At 40.9% G+C, this 19,406-nt stretch overlaps 1 protein-coding gene across 1 annotated transcript in view; it reads left to right on the top strand.

The window, feature by feature from the left end:
• HMGXB3 (HMG-box containing 3) overlaps window positions 1-19,291 on the top strand; it is a 51,149-nt gene extending 31,858 nt beyond the window's left edge. The window contains exons 14-20 of the mRNA XM_075210039.1: window positions 7,780-7,911; window positions 8,349-8,533; window positions 10,876-11,095; window positions 12,284-12,417; window positions 13,584-13,700; window positions 14,811-15,020; window positions 15,643-19,291. Of these exons, the coding sequence (XP_075066140.1) occupies window positions 7,780-7,911; window positions 8,349-8,533; window positions 10,876-11,095; window positions 12,284-12,417; window positions 13,584-13,700; window positions 14,811-15,020; window positions 15,643-16,122 (1,478 nt within the window). The 3' untranslated portion in view covers window positions 16,123-19,291. The remainder of the gene's footprint in view (window positions 1-7,779; window positions 7,912-8,348; window positions 8,534-10,875; window positions 11,096-12,283; window positions 12,418-13,583; window positions 13,701-14,810; window positions 15,021-15,642) is intronic.
• The last annotated feature ends 115 nt before the right edge of the window (window positions 19,292-19,406 follow it).

Genomic DNA, 19,406 nt, shown 5'->3' with positions numbered 1-19,406 from the left:
TCTATTTTTGTAAGCATTCTTACTTTGCAGCATTTTTTCCACACCGACAAATATTCCATATTAAGTCCTGGAAAACTGCCATATTGTGCATAATATGGGCAAAAAAATAAGGTTGTTATTCATGGGTGAGGCCATATATACAGTGATGGAAGTGGGGGTGTATACAGTGGTATGCCATATCACCAATTCTCCTACTGCTTTAATTATAAAGCTAACAAATTGCATTCACTCGTATTCTCCATGCTGCCACATCTAAATTTCCATTACCACTGAAATGGTAAAGTTGCTCCTCCAGGGCTCTCGACATGCCTCATTACCTTGGCATCCACAGACCAGAGGGGCCAGGATTGCCCTTAGCACATTTCAGCGCAAGGCTCATACTCTCTGGGAGGAGGGCATGCTTGGTTTCAGTACGAAGCTTGTACTGCCTGGGAGGAACCTCCAGCACTGCACTAAACAGCCTGGGAGGAACCTCCAGCACTGCACTAAACAGCCTGGGGCTGTTTTTTTTACTATGACTGGGGGACTCGACCCAGGGCTTTCACTTTTATAAGGCAGAACCAGCCCTGGCTGTCTACCCTGTGGCTGGTCCATGCTAGCAGAACTCTTGTCTACCTGTTTTAGGTTGAACCAAGCCCAGGCTGTGTAAATTGAGGGCGTGAGGTTATGCTGTCCGTATTTATTTATGTGGATAAGGGCCCTTTTATAGAGCTGCCTTTTCTCTTTGCAACACAATAAATTCGACTGAGAAAAAAATAACATGTTTGTAAATCAGCACTGAGGTTCCTTGCTTTGCCCATGTTTTTGTGCAAATGTTATTTGAGTGAATTCAGTGTAGGGTTAATATGTGTAAATTAAAAGGAAAATGTGTTTCTTGTATATCTGCAGTACGCTGCAAAATAATACTGTGAAATTTAATTTATAGCAAGTTGAAACCTGGTTCAAGACTAGCTTTATATATCATTCACACTTCCTGTATTATTTTAAAAGAGAAAATGATCAATGGATGACTTGTACGTAGTATCACAGCCAAAACAGCAGAAAAGGGCGACACCGCTTTGGATAATGATCCCCTTGTTTTTGATATGATTATGCATGCATACATAGGCAAACAAAGCCAGGCACAGGGTAACAGTATGTCATACTTACCAACTTTATAATCTTTGATTCCGGGAGCCTGCGGGGAGGTGGACGTGACGGTGTCGGGACTCCAAAATGCGCATCATTTTGGACCCGCCCCCATGAACGCAAACGCGTCATTTGACAGCGGGGGGCGGGGCCCAATGCCGCGATTCACTGGGAATCGCGGCGTTTGGGACCTAATTCTGCCCACTTCACTAGGAAGTTGAGCACTTTCTAGTGAAGTGGGCAGATCCGGGAGATTGCCACACTCTCCCGGAAATCCAGGAGACTCTCGCAAAATGCGGGAGTCTCATTCCGGGAGAGTTGGCAAGTATGCAGTATGTTCATATGTAAGTAACATTGAAATAGTATAAGCCACATTTACATTTTTATTCTTCCTGGTTTCCAATAAATCAACCCAAATAACATAATGTATATACATAATTTTTAGGGGGAAGCTAAACTGTTGTATAATTTGTCTTTATTTTCCCAGGACTGCGTCTTTTCTCTGTCCTACCACTGGGGGACACTGCGTTACCTTGGGGTATAGTAGGTGGGACTGGAGTTAGGCACTTATAAACTTGTTTGTTCCCCTGACTCCTCCCCCACTATGCCCCTCCTCTGTAGCTGACTTCAGTTGTTGTAAGTGCCTTCTGGAGAAAGGTCACTTCTGTATAGGCTCCTGCCTATACTTAGTTTAGCAGTAGGTTTTCCTGTTTTTATTTTTATTCCTTTTCAGGTGCAGCGCTTGACTCCATGCCAAGACACAGAGGAGTGAAAGTCCCCGGGATTTCTTCACTCTTGAGTTCCAGCGCGGGTAAGCAGCACGCTTCCCTTGCACCTCTGCCGGCAGTCTACCCCTAGAAAACAACGAGCAAAGGGGCCATTTATGTTTATTAGCGGCCTTATAGACGGCCGGGGCCATGTTTTATTTAAAGTATGCCTTTATAGGCAACTTCATGTGGGGCACGTGTATGTTTATTAACGGCCTTATAGACGGCCGGGGCCATGTTTTATTTAAAGTATGACTTTATAGGCAGCTTTATATGGGGCGCATATGTTTGTTAACGGCCTTATAGACGGCCGCAGCCACGTTTAAACAGGCGGGCGGGAGTGAGGGTGTCTCTGCCTCTCCTCCCCGCCCGCAGACTTGCCGGCAGCCTCCCCCCCCCTCCTCCGCCCCTAAATAACGAGCAGCGGGGGAGAAGGACAAGCATCGCGCTCTGTAGAGGCGATGTCAGTGAGACCGCACGCACCCTGGGCATGGCAGAGCGGCGGTTCTCACTTCCAGCAGCTGCAGCCATATTATATATATATATATAGGCTGAGCGGCGGTGAGCAGAGGCGGACATGTTAGGAGAGGGGAGTGCACCTCCCCCTCTCTCTCTCCCTAATGGCGTGAACGGTGGCCATCTTGGATCCGGAGCACACACACTTCAGTGCATGCTGTTCCAGACTTCTGCCTCTCATCACTGGGTAATGTAGTATCGTTTTTAATTCTGTTTTTAAACGATTGTCAGCCTGTTTGCCACACAGTCAGGACCTTTATTTTAGGACCCTATGACTGCTGTATATATTATAGGATTACCTATTAGACAATATGGTAGTTTCCTATCTTCCTGTGACATATTTTGCTTGTTGGGTAGATGCACATTAATATGGGAATACATATCTCTATAATATTCCATATGGTGACTGTGGATGGACTTTTTCCATAAGTCTCGTAAAGGGAGTTCCATATATATATATATATATATATATATATATATATATATATACCTATATATCTGTGTGTCTAAGGAGGCAGAGGAGGGGCTGCTATAGACACGTCAGGAGGGCTCCGAGAAAGTGAAAGGAAGCGGCTACACAGCAACAGGATCAGGACACTTACCCAGAAACATCATGATGAACTGAGCCAAGAATGTAACCCTGAGCACCTCTACAACCCTATACATGGCTGGGATGTGTTCCTGGAGGGCAGCTTACACTTCTGTTTTGTTTAGGAGCACTATGCCCCCTCCTTGTGAGCAGTGACTGTGCTGTGGCTGATGATCCAGTTACCATATACCTACATAAGATATCTACACATCTGTTCCTGACCTCTTGAAGCTGACTGGAGCTTATTTCCAAGAACCTCTGATACAGATAAGCTGTTTATTTATATCTTTTTGGTACGTTGCCACCTATCACTTGCTACTGATTGTCACGGATACATCTGAAACGTTGTTTTCTGCTTTCTTCTGTCTGTGTTTCGGCATATGATCAGGAATTATGAACATTGGTTTATACTGTTTATACCAGCCTGACATGATGAACACTTTGTATTTATATTTCTGTATACAGTAATACTGACTGTCTGGACGATCTGTACCAGTTAGCACTACTAGATTTGGCGCCATCATCCCTCTTTCTACATTTACAATACTTATTTCTCGATCGGAGTACCATCCGAAAATTAAGAGGGAGGCTGCCTACTCTTATGAAGAATAGTGAACACCAAGATTGGTGATCTATATTATTATTTACTCTCTTATTTCGAGTTTGAGCGCCAGTATTTATTATATCTAATAATACATATATATATATATATATATATATATAGTATAGTATATATATATGTATATACTTTGCCTACCATTTCCTTATGTTTTCTAATGGATCAACTGGGAAATAGGAGTGACATTATATATGTGCGAAATGTAATTTTTAAATTATCTTTTCCACAGCTTAGCCCGATTGCCTCGGCACAGACTGCAGGGCTAGGGTCTACAAACAGGGTGCTCCCATTTTGGTGTCAGCTGTTTTTCAGAAACAGGTCTGGTCTAAATCACTGTCGCTTCTGGTGGCCGAACACATTAAGGTGATTTTTAAGTTTGAAATGGTACGTAAGTATACCCTTTTTCATGCTTCTACACACGTTTACACTGTGCTGGTTAAGCTCCCACACAGCTTATATCTGTCCGCTAACAGAAGCGGCATTACGCTGTTCAGGTATAAAACCATCTGGACAAAGATGCTGTTGTTCACCATCTTCCACAGATGGAGAAGATTTTATCTTGGACTGTTGCCACAGTCAGAATAAGGATGTTGTTCATTCCTCACCAGAGGATGTCTATTTCCATCTTGTTTTACTATCAAGAGGAATATTCTTGCTGATTACACTCACGATGTGGAAAATCCCAGCTTAAACTGTACACAGTTTTCGCATTTGCAAGACAACAGTCTATACTTGGTTTTCAATTTTCAACCTAAGCCTTAGTGACACCCTAGTTGGGAAAAATGTTTTTCCTCATATCTTCGACTCGGTTTCTGTCTTTTGTCAAAGATCAGGTAAACCGTAATAGACTGGCTATGTTTTCACCTCCTATAACTCTCCTGAGTCAATACAAGAGAGGTCCCTGTTGGTGACAATCCTGTGGCTCCTCTGTTCTCTTGTTCTGCTGTCCCCGGCGGGAGCAGACAAAGAAGTCCTCCTACACAGAGCAGGGGCTGGTAACGGGTTTTATCTAGCGGCTCTCGGACAGAAGAAGTGCTCTAGCCTTTATTCACATTAAGGGTTAATGGGGTGGTTTGTATTCAGCCAACAGCATCATAGCTGGTAGGCATACAGCTATTCAGCTATGATACCTATAGTTAGCCACATGCTTACAGCACTTCGTTCCAATAGCGGAACTCTCAATTTGCTATTACAAATGAGTATCCAAAGGCTTCTGGCGGTAGGTGTGCTTTCTTTGTTTTATGTCAGCGACACCAGGCCTTGATGTTTACGTGTTCCATCCGTTGATCCTCTCTGTTGATCTGAGGTCAGGGTGCCACATTCCGAGTCAGGCTTAGCCTTACAGGGGTGGTTATAGTTTATGTGCTGTGGAAATCAGGTAAACATCCATAGATTTGTGGACATTCCCCGAAGTTGTTTATTACACCCTATGCTTAGCTTACAGCTAGACGTTTTTCAGCCAGAACATTATACTTGCAGCCTCTCAGCAAGAAGCAGGACTGCATTATTGGGTTCACAGGTGATCACTTTGAGCCTACCCAGCTTTTCGCTTGTTCTACCACGCTAGAAGCGTTGGCTTATGCCTTATCTTCTAGTTCGGGGTTTTCAATAGCTTCCTACCAAAGAACACGCTCATTTCTTTTCTACACAGTTCCAAATTGCTCCTGGCAGAATTTCCTTTCGGTTACAGGAGTTTCTGTTTTGCAAAATAGGATACCAAGTATCTACTGGTATCTTTGGTTCTCCTTGTTCGTAACTTCTCCTATGTCTCAACAGGGAGATTCTTATCAAGGAAGGATGATTTCATGGCTTTGGACGTGCATAGCACCCCTTTGCCTTAATTCACTAATTTACTTTTCGGCTGGTGCTTAGTCACATTGTTTTTATTAGTGAGTCAGTTGTTCTTCTTGTACAGAGGGTCAGAAGACCTGTAGAGATTCGGTCTCAGAATGCAGTGCTGTTGCATATTTGTAGCACTTATGCAATTACCGTATCCTAATGCAGGATGGCGGTCGACCTGTGTATGGTCGGAGGGGTGTTCCTTGTGCCATCCTATGGGCCAAGCTAGACCAACTTATTATTGTTATTGAGGGCCGAATGCCTTAGCAATCAATCCTTTAACAGGTAGAGTGGGTCACCTCAGGGTAATACCTTTGTGCTCTCCTGGTTAGGTCATAGGGCTCTCTAAGAGGGAGCCCAGGTTCTTTTCACATGTTAACCTGTTTTCTCTATCGGCTCTCAATCTAATGACCCTCAGGTGGATTTGTCCATAGCCAAGTCGGGTCTCCCTATAACTTAGGAGGTGATTCACAGCTCCTATTTACTCGTGGGAGTTCAAGAGTTTCTAGGAGGTGGCGCATCCCAGCTAGTCTGGTGGTCCGCCGTATGTCTCGCAAAGCAGTGTGCTACTGTTTTAGGGGACTTGTGTTGTCGTCCCTCTTTTCCCGTTTTCAGAGCGGCCTCATCTCGTAGTTCGGCTCTTTTTGTTTTCATCATCTGGTTTAACGTTGTGGCATCGGATGGCTAACCTTTTCGGCCAGACAATCCTTGCAGGGAGATGGTTGCTACCTTCAATTCAGCGGTAGAGATTCTTCCTCAGCTGTTTTCTTTGGGCTAGAAATTATATTTGGTGTAAATTTCTGAAATTTCACACGTCCCACTCAGGAATCTTTTAAAGAGTTTTCTTTACCAGCTGGCTTCTATGGGGTCTATGCCCTTCTTCTTTCAGCGTGCAGCTTCCGTGGCTCTCTGTCTAGCTCAGCGGAAGGTTGTTTTGCTTAAGTGGTTTCTTTATGCTCAGCCCACCTTTGGTTGGTTGTAGATTTCCAGGGAGTCTAGTTCTCGTCATCAGGAGGCTTGCTTTGGCCTCCGGTGACTCTGAATTAGTTAAGCTGTTAGCTCATGGTTTGAGTGCTTCCTGGTATATATGTCGGGCTTACGTTGTTAGCTCTCTATATGAGTGCTCCCTCAGATATCGCTGAGTTAGTTAAGCTGTTTGCTCATGAAATGAGTGCTCCCTTGTTTATCTCATTGAGTGGATTGAGTTGTTTGCTCAATGCAGGCTGTTCTCTTGGATGTCACATCTCGTAGGGGATCTGGGGCGAGAGTGTGTATAGCTCTTCCTCATTTCCTTTATCAGGAACTTAGTGGCGGTTCGAGACATAATTGGTTATGACAATCAGTGCCTGCATTCCACTGACACAGAGATTGTAGTTCATCAATCTTGTGCCTCTTCTTTTTGTGTAACGTTTCTCCGACGGGAGATAGTTGGTGCTCTTGTTCGCACAGTTCCTGTTAGGAATTTAATGCCCATTTAGCCTCTCTAACGCTAAAGAGCGTAGGGGGGACAGGGTCTAGGTGGTCTCTTGCCACTGCATCATGACCAACATTCTGTCTGTACCCCTCTGCAGGGTTCAGTGACTTTTACAGTGCACTTTCCAGGAGGGTTGCAGCTTTTTGTACGCCACAAAAGCGTCATTCAATGGCGCAGTTGTATAGAGTGGCAGCGTCTGTTTCTGCTGCATATTGTTTCTTTGTTGCATGCCTTTGCATTCACAAATGCAGGGTTTTGAACACAAAACATTGCGCACAGCCATTCCAGAGCATTCCCGCCCTTGGACACAGCTTTGGTAGCTCCCCAAGGTAACGCAGTGTCCCCCAGTGGTAGGACAGAGAAAAGAGGATTTTTACTCACCGTAAAATCAATTTCTCTTACTATACTGGGGGACACTGCGCGCCCTCCCTTGCTCTGAAAGAAGTGCTGTCTTTGTTGTTGCTTTCTAAATTACTTCTCCTCTCTTCCTGGCTTGGTTATACAAAACTGAAGTCCGCTACAGAGGAGGGGCATAGTGGGGGAGGAGTCAGGGGAACAAACACGTTTATAAGTGCCTAACTCCAGTCCCACCTACTATACCCCAAGGTAACGCAGTGTCCCCCAGTGTAGTAAGACAAATTGATTTTACGGTGAGTAAAAATCCTCTTTTTATCCAACTTTAATTTTTTACTTTAGCAATGCTTACAGTCACACTATAGAGACACCCAAATTACCAGAATAAACTGGATTAGGTTTCTATTGCTCTTTTATCTTGGTCGGACGACGTAAATAGAAGTATGATCTCAGGATATGACCTTAATGTTTTGGGTTTTTTTCTGCTCCTTAGGGCTCTTTAATGTGGGGAACAAACTACTTGTCAGCATAGATCTTCTTTTCTCTATTCGGAACCAGATTAAGATGGCAGAAGACCCCAATGTTTCCATCAGGAATATCGTCGAGTCGGTGCAGGGACAGATAGGTAAGGTCACATAACTAAAGATTGACGCTGATGTTATTACAGTACTGGAAATAACAAACAAAAAAGAAGAAAGAAATATAGTTATTTATCTTTAATGTAAGGAAAATACCACCTATTTTCATGTATATACCTGCAATCTTCCATGTTCAATAAGATGGTGAAATAAAACTGCTGTTTTTAGGCGTAATATATTCAGTGCAGTTCAGTGACTTGTGTGGGGTGGCATGATAACCTACTAGGATAACTCCAGGTCCACCCGTGTAAGGACATTTTATTAAAAAAAATAAAAGTAGTAGTAGAAATTTTGCTTTATTTTTGCAATTTGACAAAAAACAAAACATAAAATACTGTGTATACAGACCTATACCCTATGTTTAAATATGTTAAACAATATTCATCATGGTGTCCTGTTACGCTGTGTCTCTTCCTTTTACCAGAGAACATGCTGAGTACAGAGGAGTTACTGATGGTCCAAGAGTTGCTGAGTTCTGGTTACTGGGCTTTTGAGTGCCTTACTATCCGGGATTACAATGATATGATCTGTGGTGTGTGCGGGGTGGCACCTAAAGTGGAGATTGCTCAAAGGAATGTGGAATGCACCTTGACCCTGACCAAGATTGAGGTACAATGCCTTATTACAGGAGTCTGACTGGAGTTGGTTTCAATTTTGTGCTTGTATTTATTGTCCTGATGTAAGGAGTATAAAATGTAAAGTGTATTTTCCAGTGTATGTAAGGTGTGATGTGTATGGGGGCTGGCTGGTCAGGATGTGCCTGTCGGGCATTGTATCTGCGTGGCCGTGAGCGTCGTAGGGTTAGGACGGGACATAGACCCTAGCCTGCCTAGGTGCCCGGCAGTGGGTGGATTATAATGGGGGCCCTATCCACCCTACAGGTGTGAAGAGCTGGACTTCATGAGGGGAAAGAAATCTGTGGCTGAGTAGATCAATGGCTTCATATTGGTTTGTACCCTCACCGGGTTTTGCTAGCTGTAGATGATTACCCCATGAGAGTCAAATAAAATGATCATAAGGGAAAAGTGAAATAAAGAGGACAGAAATAAATAACCATAAGATAAAATAACAAAGGAAAAAAATATAATTTGGCCTATCTTGATATCAAGCAAGAGAACTGACAGGTACATTTTTTGTTCCCACTTCACAATAGCATGCTCCTCAAGTCTAGTGCTTGTTTAAGACCAGTGTTTTTAAAGAAAATGATAAAATGGCAAATTGACTCTCATCCAATAGTGACTCAAACAACTCCCCCTCGTTTTCCATTCTGCTATCATTTCCCATTTCTATCCCACCACGCAACCCCTATTCTGGGACTACTCTAATCCCCAATATGGTCCTCTCTTGCCAGACCTAAGCCCTGACATAACGAGATTATAAACAGAAACCTCACCATGCAGTCATCTGAATCATATAGAAATGACTTTAAATCCCTGCTCCTATGCCTGATTAGATTATACATTTTGCCAGTTATAATGTGGCTCCAAAAAAATCATAGGATGCATTCTCTTCCTCCTCTTTCCTACTACATTTATGTTCCCTCATCCTCAACCTCTCTCTGAAAAATGTCATATTCTATAATAAAATAAAATAATAATAATAAAATACATTTGAAACTGTGAAGCCTTGTTGATGACTGTGGAGTGCCTCATCTTGACGGTGGCTAAGATCCTGTACCCTATGCCTATTGCATCACACAAAATAGATGTGGACTAAAATACAACTACAGTGGATTGATCAGAAGCAGATTTTATTGGTAATATGATTATTTTTAAATATAGCACTGGACCAGTAAACCTTTTAATTTTTACAGTTAGAGAAAATGTTTCATGTAGGCTTTGGAAATACTAAACAACCCTTCCTTATACCTCCTACACACCATGCTGAAACCCCAGTATAAATAAAAAACTGTTCCTAATCCAGAAATGCTCTGAAATCTCTTTATAACTTAGAAAATGAGGCTGTATTTGAAGATGATGGGCAGTTACGCTTTTGAGGACGCCGCCTTTGCTTTGAGCATTCCAGGGGTCATACAGAGAATACAAATTTTCATGTATTGGGCTTGATTTCCTTAGAATGCCTTAAAGAAAATGTCAGAATTTTACACTTTGCCTGTAACATATATATTAGTTAGTCTTTACTGATTGTGTTGGAGTGAGAGTGATGAGGTCCGATGTTCTACGGCTCTACCAAGGTACACTGATCCTGCTGGCGCATAAGGAAATTCCTCAGCGCATGCTCACAAATGGACTTTACGCCAGTGAACGCAAGCACATGCGAGTTCAGACACTTTCGACAGATTACAATTTGAAGGGCGGAACGGGCGAGGGAAGGGGTGTATGCACGTAGGCAGTGTACAGTAAGGGTGTACCACATATGCAGTAAGGGTGTGCCAAGGTCGTGCGCATGCACGTTCTCCGGATTCCAGTTCTGGGTATCTCTGAGGAACGTGTCTTTTAGCTGTATCACTTGCACCAGCTACAGGGCAAGTGTACAATTGATAGTTACGACGGAGGCATGTGCATGCCAGAACATGTGGTTGCAACTGTAAAAAAGCATTTTATTTTCAGTAGGCATTAAGAACATCCTAATATACTGTGTGTATTTCCTGTAATAAATATTTAAAGTATTTAATTTGTTCCCCCCATTCGTTCTGATAGGACTTTATATTGCACATATGCATTGTGCATATCCCGCAGTATGTTTTGTCTGTCTGCCTACAGCAAGTATAGCCAGAGCGTACTTATATTCATATGGAAACGTTTCTTGAGATCCACTTGTACTTGGCTACGGGTGCACGTGCGTGCAGGTTCCGTTTCATTTTAAAAAAAGCCATTGCGTTTACTTTGCGTTCCTTGATGAATCAGGCCCACTGTGTTTGATAAGCTTTAGAAACAACTCTAAATCTCAGGATCATCTTTTGTTGAGACTTTGTTTTCCTCTGTCACCAGTTTACATGGCCAGAGAGTTTGACAACCAATGAGGTGAGCGTGGAAGATTTCTGGTCCACCCTGGAAACAGAAGTGTTGGAACAAGCTGCCTTCCCCTCCAGCATTCCCATCACTAAGTTTGATGCGTCCATCGTATCCCCATTCTTCCCACCACTCATGCGTGGGCCTGTGGTAGTAAACAGTGAGAGCTACAAGAACCTGGAAATACAGAAAGTCATAGGTGAGCTGATATTTCTTTCCCTCCTATCCTCATGGGTGGCTTGTGGCTAGTTTGTAGATAAGACTGGCACCTCTGAACTTCTGAGTGGGGTGTATATGTAAAAAAACTAAACCGTATTTCTTACACTATTTCTTCTACAGAATTCTGGGAGACACAGATATAACTAATGGAGTTTATCTCTGCCCACATGAGTCAACGCGCTTATAGGGAAACTCTTACATTGTGCCTTATGGACTGGAAGTTTACCCTCATTTTTGCCAAGTTTATTCTCGCTTTTCTAACCCCTCAGCAGAGATGTAGTCAGAATACCGGAGGCGGTATTGCCGGTTGACATGTAACGCTTTATGTCGACATTGTGCCTGTCGACTTTACAACTTGTAATTTTAAGTCTGTCGACCTAATGAGCATGTCGACATTCTGACTGTCGGCTTTATGGTGTCAACATTCTAAATGTCCACATGTTCATTGTCGACATGTTATACCCTCAGTCTAAACTTCATTTGGGCTTTGTGTTGAAACCAAAGGTATTTCTTTATCACGATTCTGAGTTGTTCTTGGTTTATTTGGGTCCAGGGAAGGCTGGAATTTCTTCCAATCACTCAGTCCCATCCTAGGTACAGATGGCTATTTGGCAAGCCTGCTCCGTTCCATCCCCCTGTCCTCTCTTAAAAAAAGATTGGTTCTTTATAAGCCTGGTGGTTTCAGAGCCAGGGCTCTCAGATGACCATAGTCATCTTCTTTCTTCCTTACCTAGTTTTATAGGACTCTTACTTCTGCATTCTTGTAGGAGGTTGATTAGGTTTTGCCTTTCCCTCTCCATCTCTAGGGCTTTGGAATGTCCCTATTAGCTATGTCTGTGTCCCCTCTAGGATTCAGAGAAAGTGATTAAATGGTAAGTGAAACAATCTAGATATTTGGGTTGCTTATACAGAAGATGTTTAATCTAAAAGTAGAAATATAATGTCCTTTCTAACCTTCCTTTTCTTTTGTAACTGCTGTAGTCTCATTTATTGGGATTCCATAAGTCTTAAATAAATTAAAATAAAATAAGCTGTTCTTGGTACTCGCAGTAAGTTTAAGGGTATAAATGAATAGGCCAGTGGCTAATTGAAGGCTGGTTAACAGAAAGGTGTATGAGATCAATAATCATATTGTTATTTATGTGACTATTCTTATGTTGGGCTGCAGGTAATGGCAGTGCTCTCACAAGACTTCTTCACAGTGGCACCTTGAAAGTGGATGATTTAAATAAGCTCAGTAATGAAGAGCTACAGAGGATGCTGACACTTTGTGGGATTCCATGGGACGTCACAGACACAAAGGTAAATTCCATCACCTGTCACATGTGTTTCCTGTCTTTGTGCAAATGATAGCATATTTACATAGCCAAGTGTGTCCTATTCTCTTGTTGTTAAACTACAAATCCGATTATACACACACTGCAGCTCTACAGCATTGGCTGCCTATACCAGTGTTATGGTTTAGTAAATATAGTTTAAATTGGAATGTGTGTATATATATATATATATATATATAATTTTAAGCTGTCTGTGATCCCTTCCCACACCAAGCAATCTTCCAGCCTTACTCTACGCTACTATCTGTGTTCATTTATGTAACCTTTAAAAATGTTCTTGTGCCATAGCAGTTACCCTTTTGTAACTTTGCCTATTTTGTGCTATTATGCTGAATTTCATGGGTATACCGTCAAGATGCAGCAGTTGCTGGGAACATAAATATGTCTTTCTGATTGAAAAGGCTGGTCCAATCGTTGTATTCGTTGTTAAGAGCGGGCCAGTGGCAGCATTGAGTCTAGTAAATGAACAGAGAAGATTTCGATTTACAGAATGAGATGCTTAAATGAGCTTGAAGGAGTGGAGATTAGTCTTGTAGAGGTTGCTTCTGCTTTAGCAAATGCCTCATCAGTTTGCCATCAGATGTGCCGGACATTTGTGCATTGGCCATTCCTTTCAATGGGACACTTTTTGCACCATCCACTTTATAAGTTAAAGCGCATTTATATGCACGTAAATACCAGTGTAATAAAAACATTAAAATGTAGAAATGTGAAATGAAAACAGGCTAGATGTTCCCTCTCTCTCCTTACTTATTTGATAAGTAAATGAGTCACGAATGTGCAATTTTGTAGGACAACAAATTAAAACTTGTTACTAATTAAGGTGTTAGCACAAAAGTGACAGTCAACACTTAATTTTTTCTTTTCTTGCCGTATGCATTTTCATCTGGATCCGCAATCCCACAAATGGTTGCGCCATGTGCCTGCACAGCGTTACTTATGAAAAGCAAAATAGGTGTCTGTCACTGCACTGCGCACAATGGACAATCAGTCGGAGATGGGGGGGGGGTCTTATAATAATTTTGTGAGTAGGGTCCATGCAGTAACTTTCTTTAATGGACCCTAGTGTAGGCTATGTCTCCCCTTGCTAATTTTAACTGTATTCCACTGATTATATTTATCTATTTATAGGACAACATGTGTTACTCCATCCTGGCTCTTTCAGAGTTTGTGCAGAATGGCACTCAAATTAAGCAGCCCCCAGCTCAATTAACTGGAGGGAAACTCTACAAAGTCTGCCCCCATCAGGTATGATGTAAAATCATAGACACCTACTTTATTCATCTATTTTTCATTTTTTTACAAAAAAGTTTGAAACACATAGGAGTTATTTTTACAAATATATCCATCTCGCAATGTTTCTTCTATTGCATCTCCCCTATTCCTTTTTTTTGTTGTTTTATTTTATATCTGAAGAATTTAAACATAGGTCATGAATAAAATACAAATGTATGTAATAAAACGTGTACAAGCAATAAAACAATTAATAGTGAGTGGTTTTCTAAAATCGAAAAGATCACATATAGTCCAATGGGCCAGCCGTGATGTGCCACCAAATTAAACAAAAATAAAGAAAATCTAAAGATACAATGAGACAATTAGAGATCACCTTAAATTGAAAGCCAATAGTATAGACTGCTGTATTTTTGGGGTTTTCATTAATAAAGGAAAACAAAGCATTGGAGGGGTGGGGAGAGACAAGTAACGCTTAACAAGAAGGCTCTTATTATATTATGGAGGAATATGGTATTAATTTTGTGGTCATCTCTTTTATATTTCTGCCAAAACATTGCTTGTATAGTCCACCCATCTCCCCTATTCTTATTTTCTTTTTTTTTCCTGTTTTTATTTGCGATGCTTGTTTTTATATTACCAGGCACCCATCCCCACAAATTATAGAAGGGGGGGGGAGTTTGTCTTTTAACTTTAAATATTGATTGAGAAACTGTTGGGTGAGCCCCTTTGCTTTTTCTCTTCTGACATTTTCCCACTCAGAGCCGCCATACCTCAGTGAACCCTTGCTGGTTTGGCAATGAGGCTCCACAAGTATCTGCATGAGAATTGGCGATACTTGGGGGAGCCCCACATACAGCTTGCACGGTCTCGGTAAGTAGAGTGAAGGTCAGGCGAGATGGCGGAGAGGTTCCTCAATTACTGCGTGAATCTAGATTGGTAGAACCATCTTGTGATCACTTTTTGATATTACCAGAAGCCCCCTGTATTATATTGGAGATGGATGCTTCATAAATATGGGAATCTATAACTAAAATCTAAATCACCGTTTTGGTGCTCTAATGTTAAACAAGATGGTGTCTGTGTACTTTATAAATCCATGGTTATCTTGTCTTGTTTGTTTAGGTGGTTTGTGGATCCAAGTACATTGTCCGTGGAGAGAGCCCTCGGGACCACGTGGATCTCCTGGCTTCATCACGACATTGGCCACCTGTATATGTGGTAGATATGGCAACGCAGGTGGCTCTCTGTGCTGATCTCTGTTACTCACATCTGACGCAGCAGATGTGGGGGACGAATCAAGGGTGTTTCTCTGATCCAGCTGAGTCACCAAAGGTTAGTGTGATTTAGAATTGAACCCCAAATAGCAATGATCCCATACAAACTTATGTTAACCCAACTCCATTTCCTATCCATAGGGGCATATTCAATTAGGATTCCGGTCTGCGTTATGGGCTGCGAACGAAAATCCACGTTATTGCGATACCGTGGATTAAATTTGCGGCGCGATCCCGCGGACCGGAATCGTAATTGAATATGCCCCTTAAAGTTCATCCGTCACAGACACACAGAAGAGAGAGACATTTTGTGGGCTGAACCAGTATTCAAGATAGTGACGCCTATTAATTCACTAAGAACTAGCGATATACATAAGACAAGGCATGCCAAATAATTAATGATGGATTAGTTCCTATGAATTGATAGGTTGCATTCTTGTGTATGTCTATTCAGACCACAAAATCTTTTTCTTTAAACAGAGTATTGTCAATGCCCCTCCTTCTTTATATGTATGGGAAGGAGGGGCTTTGACAACACTGCTTGCTGTATATGTGTATATAGAAAAAACTTCAATTATATAAAAATTATTCTTAATAATTCTTTTAGTATTTTTTGTTTTATATTTTAGAAACTAATTTAGTCTTTACTAAAACATACTTATGTTGTTTTTGTGTCTTAGTATGTTTCCTGCCCAGAACTCCTAGATAGACATTACAATGTGGACATGTTGGGCAACGAACCCTCAATTCAGCATCCTGTTACCAAATCTGCTTCCCGCAGAATTGTCCACGCCGTGGCAGAACAGAATGGAGCCTGTGACCCAACGTCTCGCCACCATTCTCTCTCGCTCTGCCGTGAACTAGAGCCATACAGTGCTATCATCACAGCCATCGGGGACAGCAAGACCAGCAACATCCGCCACCATCCCATCAATTTTGAGAATGCCACATACTATTACCTGTACAACAGGCTTATTGACTTTCTAACAAGCAGGGAGATTGTGAACCGGCAAATTCATGACATTGTCCAGAGCTGTCAGCCTGGAGAGGTGGTCATCAGAGACACTTTGTACAGACTTGGTGTTGCACAAATTAAAACAGAAATAGGGGACGGTATGGTGGAAGAGGATATTTTGTTGGAACAGTCGAGATCTGTGTGACACTGCTGGACAATAAGTTACACTACAGATATTCCATATATTTCCATACATACAGTGAGAGCCAGATCGGCTCTTCCAGCGAGCATGTTGGTATTCCGCAGCACATTCATTTTCCAACATGAATGGGTATCTGGAGTGCCAGAATTAGGATGATAAATCTTTGCTTCTTTAATAGATTTTTTTTTTGAAAAATGCACTTTCTTATTTCTCTGCATCAGATACCATTATATGTATTTTGTGTGTTTGATGTCTGTGAATACCAAACGCGTCTGGTTCCCACAGAACAGATGACTTTTCACCTTACGGCTACTGTAGATCCACTTCAGCAGATGAGAAGCAGTTGCCTTTTGTTGTTCATGATGTTGATTCATTGATGCTTGCCAAAATGACTTTCAGTTAAACAGTAGTCATACTCAACAAAACAAACTAGAGAGATTTCTAGCCCTGCCTACACTCACCTTTATTTAAGGGCTTCAGTGACCAGTAGAGTCTTAAATCTGCTACCCAGATCTCGCTGAAGTCCCACACGAGCTGTTTCCTTGCCACATCCCACTAAATTTGCTTCCGCTAACTAATTTTAAAATCTGTTTGTTACTTTCCACTAAGCAAAAGTATACATATACGTTCACGTTTTACTGCAGGATCCATTACATACACTCCGTCTTTTCACATTTTACGCCAGTAACCCAATCAATAAATGTGTTATACCCGCTGATCAAGGAAGATTGCAAGCTAGTAGCAAACCATGTCGATATCATTGTAAGAAGACTAAAACGTAATTTCACAAAAAAACGGTAACAAATGAGGTCATTTAATACCATCAACTGATTGTTAGCAATAAAATATGTGGGTTTGTTACTGAGAGTAAATGGATCCAATTTTTGTGTCCGTTAATGTTTAACTTGGTGATAGTTATAGATCTGCTAAAGATGCTTCTATTACTGGAATGTTCTTTAAAGTCTGTTATGAAACGACTTAACATTTTGCTGTAGTTTCATTGGCTTACTGTAATGATTATCATGGCCTGCAGGTGGCACCATTTGCTGTTTTGTGGCACTGAACAATCTTTGACAGATCACTTCGAAATTGGTAACATCTTAATTAAAAAAGCAAAGCAACTGCATTTTGCGATGGCTTTATGAATTAAGAGTAGAGCCTGTTTCAGCAAGTTATATCTTCTTTAAAGAAGCAAATTGCAGTAATGTCATTTTTTTAAGCAGTTATTGGTTCTTTCGGTGTTTCCATTTAGCTAACTTATGTAATAACAAAAGCTTACATACATTTCAGTCAACAAATTCATTAGAATGCAGCCTATTGGTTTTCTAACAGTGACATCCCTACTGTGTGTAGACAACGGGTGCACTTTAGGGTTTATTTAATTACATGGAGCAATGTGCATATATATGCTGTAATCCCCAGCAACCAATCAGATTATTGCTTTATTTGTAATACAGTTTAGTAAATGAAAGCAAACATCTGATTGATTGCTATGGGTTACAACACAAGTGAGCACATGTCACTTTTAGCAGAGGTATGCTCTGATAAATCTTTGCTTTTGAATTCACCTTTTCCTTTATTTTTTTTTTATTGTCAACAGACATAAATCTGTCTTAGTATACGTGTTTTGCAAGGTATATTTGGATATTCAATTTCTTGGATTCTATATCATCAATTGTGGTGTGTTTTTTTTTTAGAGACAACAGCGCCTAACAATCAAATAAGACAATATAATGTATATGCAATGGGCATTTATTAAAACCGTTCCACAGGTAACGTGGAGAAAGGATGGTGTTGCCCATAGCAACCAGGTTCTCATTGTCTAGTACAAAATTGAAAATGAAAGCAAATTTCTTATTTGACTGAATTGCTATACTCCATTGCATTACTCCATGCGATCTAACGGGAGGGTCATTGGCAGTGGTGACGTGATCAGCTTACTCATGACACCCTCATTGGCCAGGTACGCCATTCTGCTGCCGTCCTCTGTTTATTGCATGAAATAATGTGTTTCATATGTGGGGTATTCATTCTCTTGATTACATTTTTTTTTTTTTAATTAAATGGAATATAACACTTTTGTTATGAGCATACTATCACTCATGTGTTAGCCTGAGGTGATTGATATTAAATTATTATTTTGTCAGCTGTTTTAGAATTCCTCATATATTTCTGTTTCTACCTCGCTGAAGCTGTGATCTGCATTTATGCTTAATACCTAGTTTTCTGAAGTAAAAATGGTACTAAAATCTGATTTAATGAGGGGGGGGAAGTAGATATAAAAAACAATGTAAATGTCATTGCGTTTTTCTTATTGGCCTCTATCAAATTAAGTAATTAAAGTACTTTAGAGATACAAGGCTCATGCTTTAAATTAGTGCCAATTGCTTTGTTTATTGCGGTCTAGATATATATCGGAGGCATCCCTTAACTACCTATTATTCACAGCCTCTGATCTGTATCTAGAAATTTCAAAGCAACATCATACATAAAGTGTGTGTGGGGGTGTGATGAACTTTTGAGATCAACACAATACCATCCATACCCCTTACCACACTCATATATGCATGAGATGGCTCTGATATATCTCTAGAGTTAAATCAGAAGCTCAAACAATCAACACAACATAATTCAGCCCAAGTGTCACAATAGTTTCCATCTAACACTTTGTTAATAAGTACATAGGATTATAATATTTTAATGGCTGCTTCTAAGGAATGTATGTCTCATTATAAAGAGCCTTAATTGTAAAAATGCTCGCATTCACCGAGGTGCAAATTTCATTCATCTTAAATGAGTTTTTGACAGTAACCTGAAATTGTGATCTTTTGCTATTTTTTGTTTGTTGCTCTTCTCATGTACTTTTATTTATAGCTTGTTTTTTTTGTTATTTGTTAAGTGGCAATAAATGTATTATTTATTTATTTCACAAAATCTCAGGAATGTGCAGTCTATTGCTCAACGCATGCCTGAATTATGTCATGTTGTTCCTGACCGGTTTTATTCTTGTGCTGCTGTTTCCATGTTGTTCTTGTGCTCTAGGTTCCTTCTACATGAAGCCATCCTGGGACTGGTGTAAAATGTGGTGGCCTGCTATAACTCTCATAACTCCATCGATTCATCGCTCCCAAATAAAAAGCCAGCAAAGATGATGTGTAAACGTGTGTGTGGGTCAGTCATGCATGTACTTCTCAAACCTGATGACACATGGATAATCTAAATATACTGTCCCACTAAACAAAATCTTGTGATTTACGTATTGTCTGCATAATCTGGTGCATCATTGT

The sequence above is a fragment of the Mixophyes fleayi genome, chromosome 4 (genome assembly GCF_038048845.1).
Source record: "Mixophyes fleayi isolate aMixFle1 chromosome 4, aMixFle1.hap1, whole genome shotgun sequence".
In the NCBI taxonomy this organism is placed as follows: Eukaryota; Metazoa; Chordata; class Amphibia; order Anura; family Limnodynastidae; genus Mixophyes; species Mixophyes fleayi.
The sequence above is the reverse complement of the archived record's forward strand: the minus strand, read 5'-3'. Positions and strand labels throughout refer to the sequence as shown.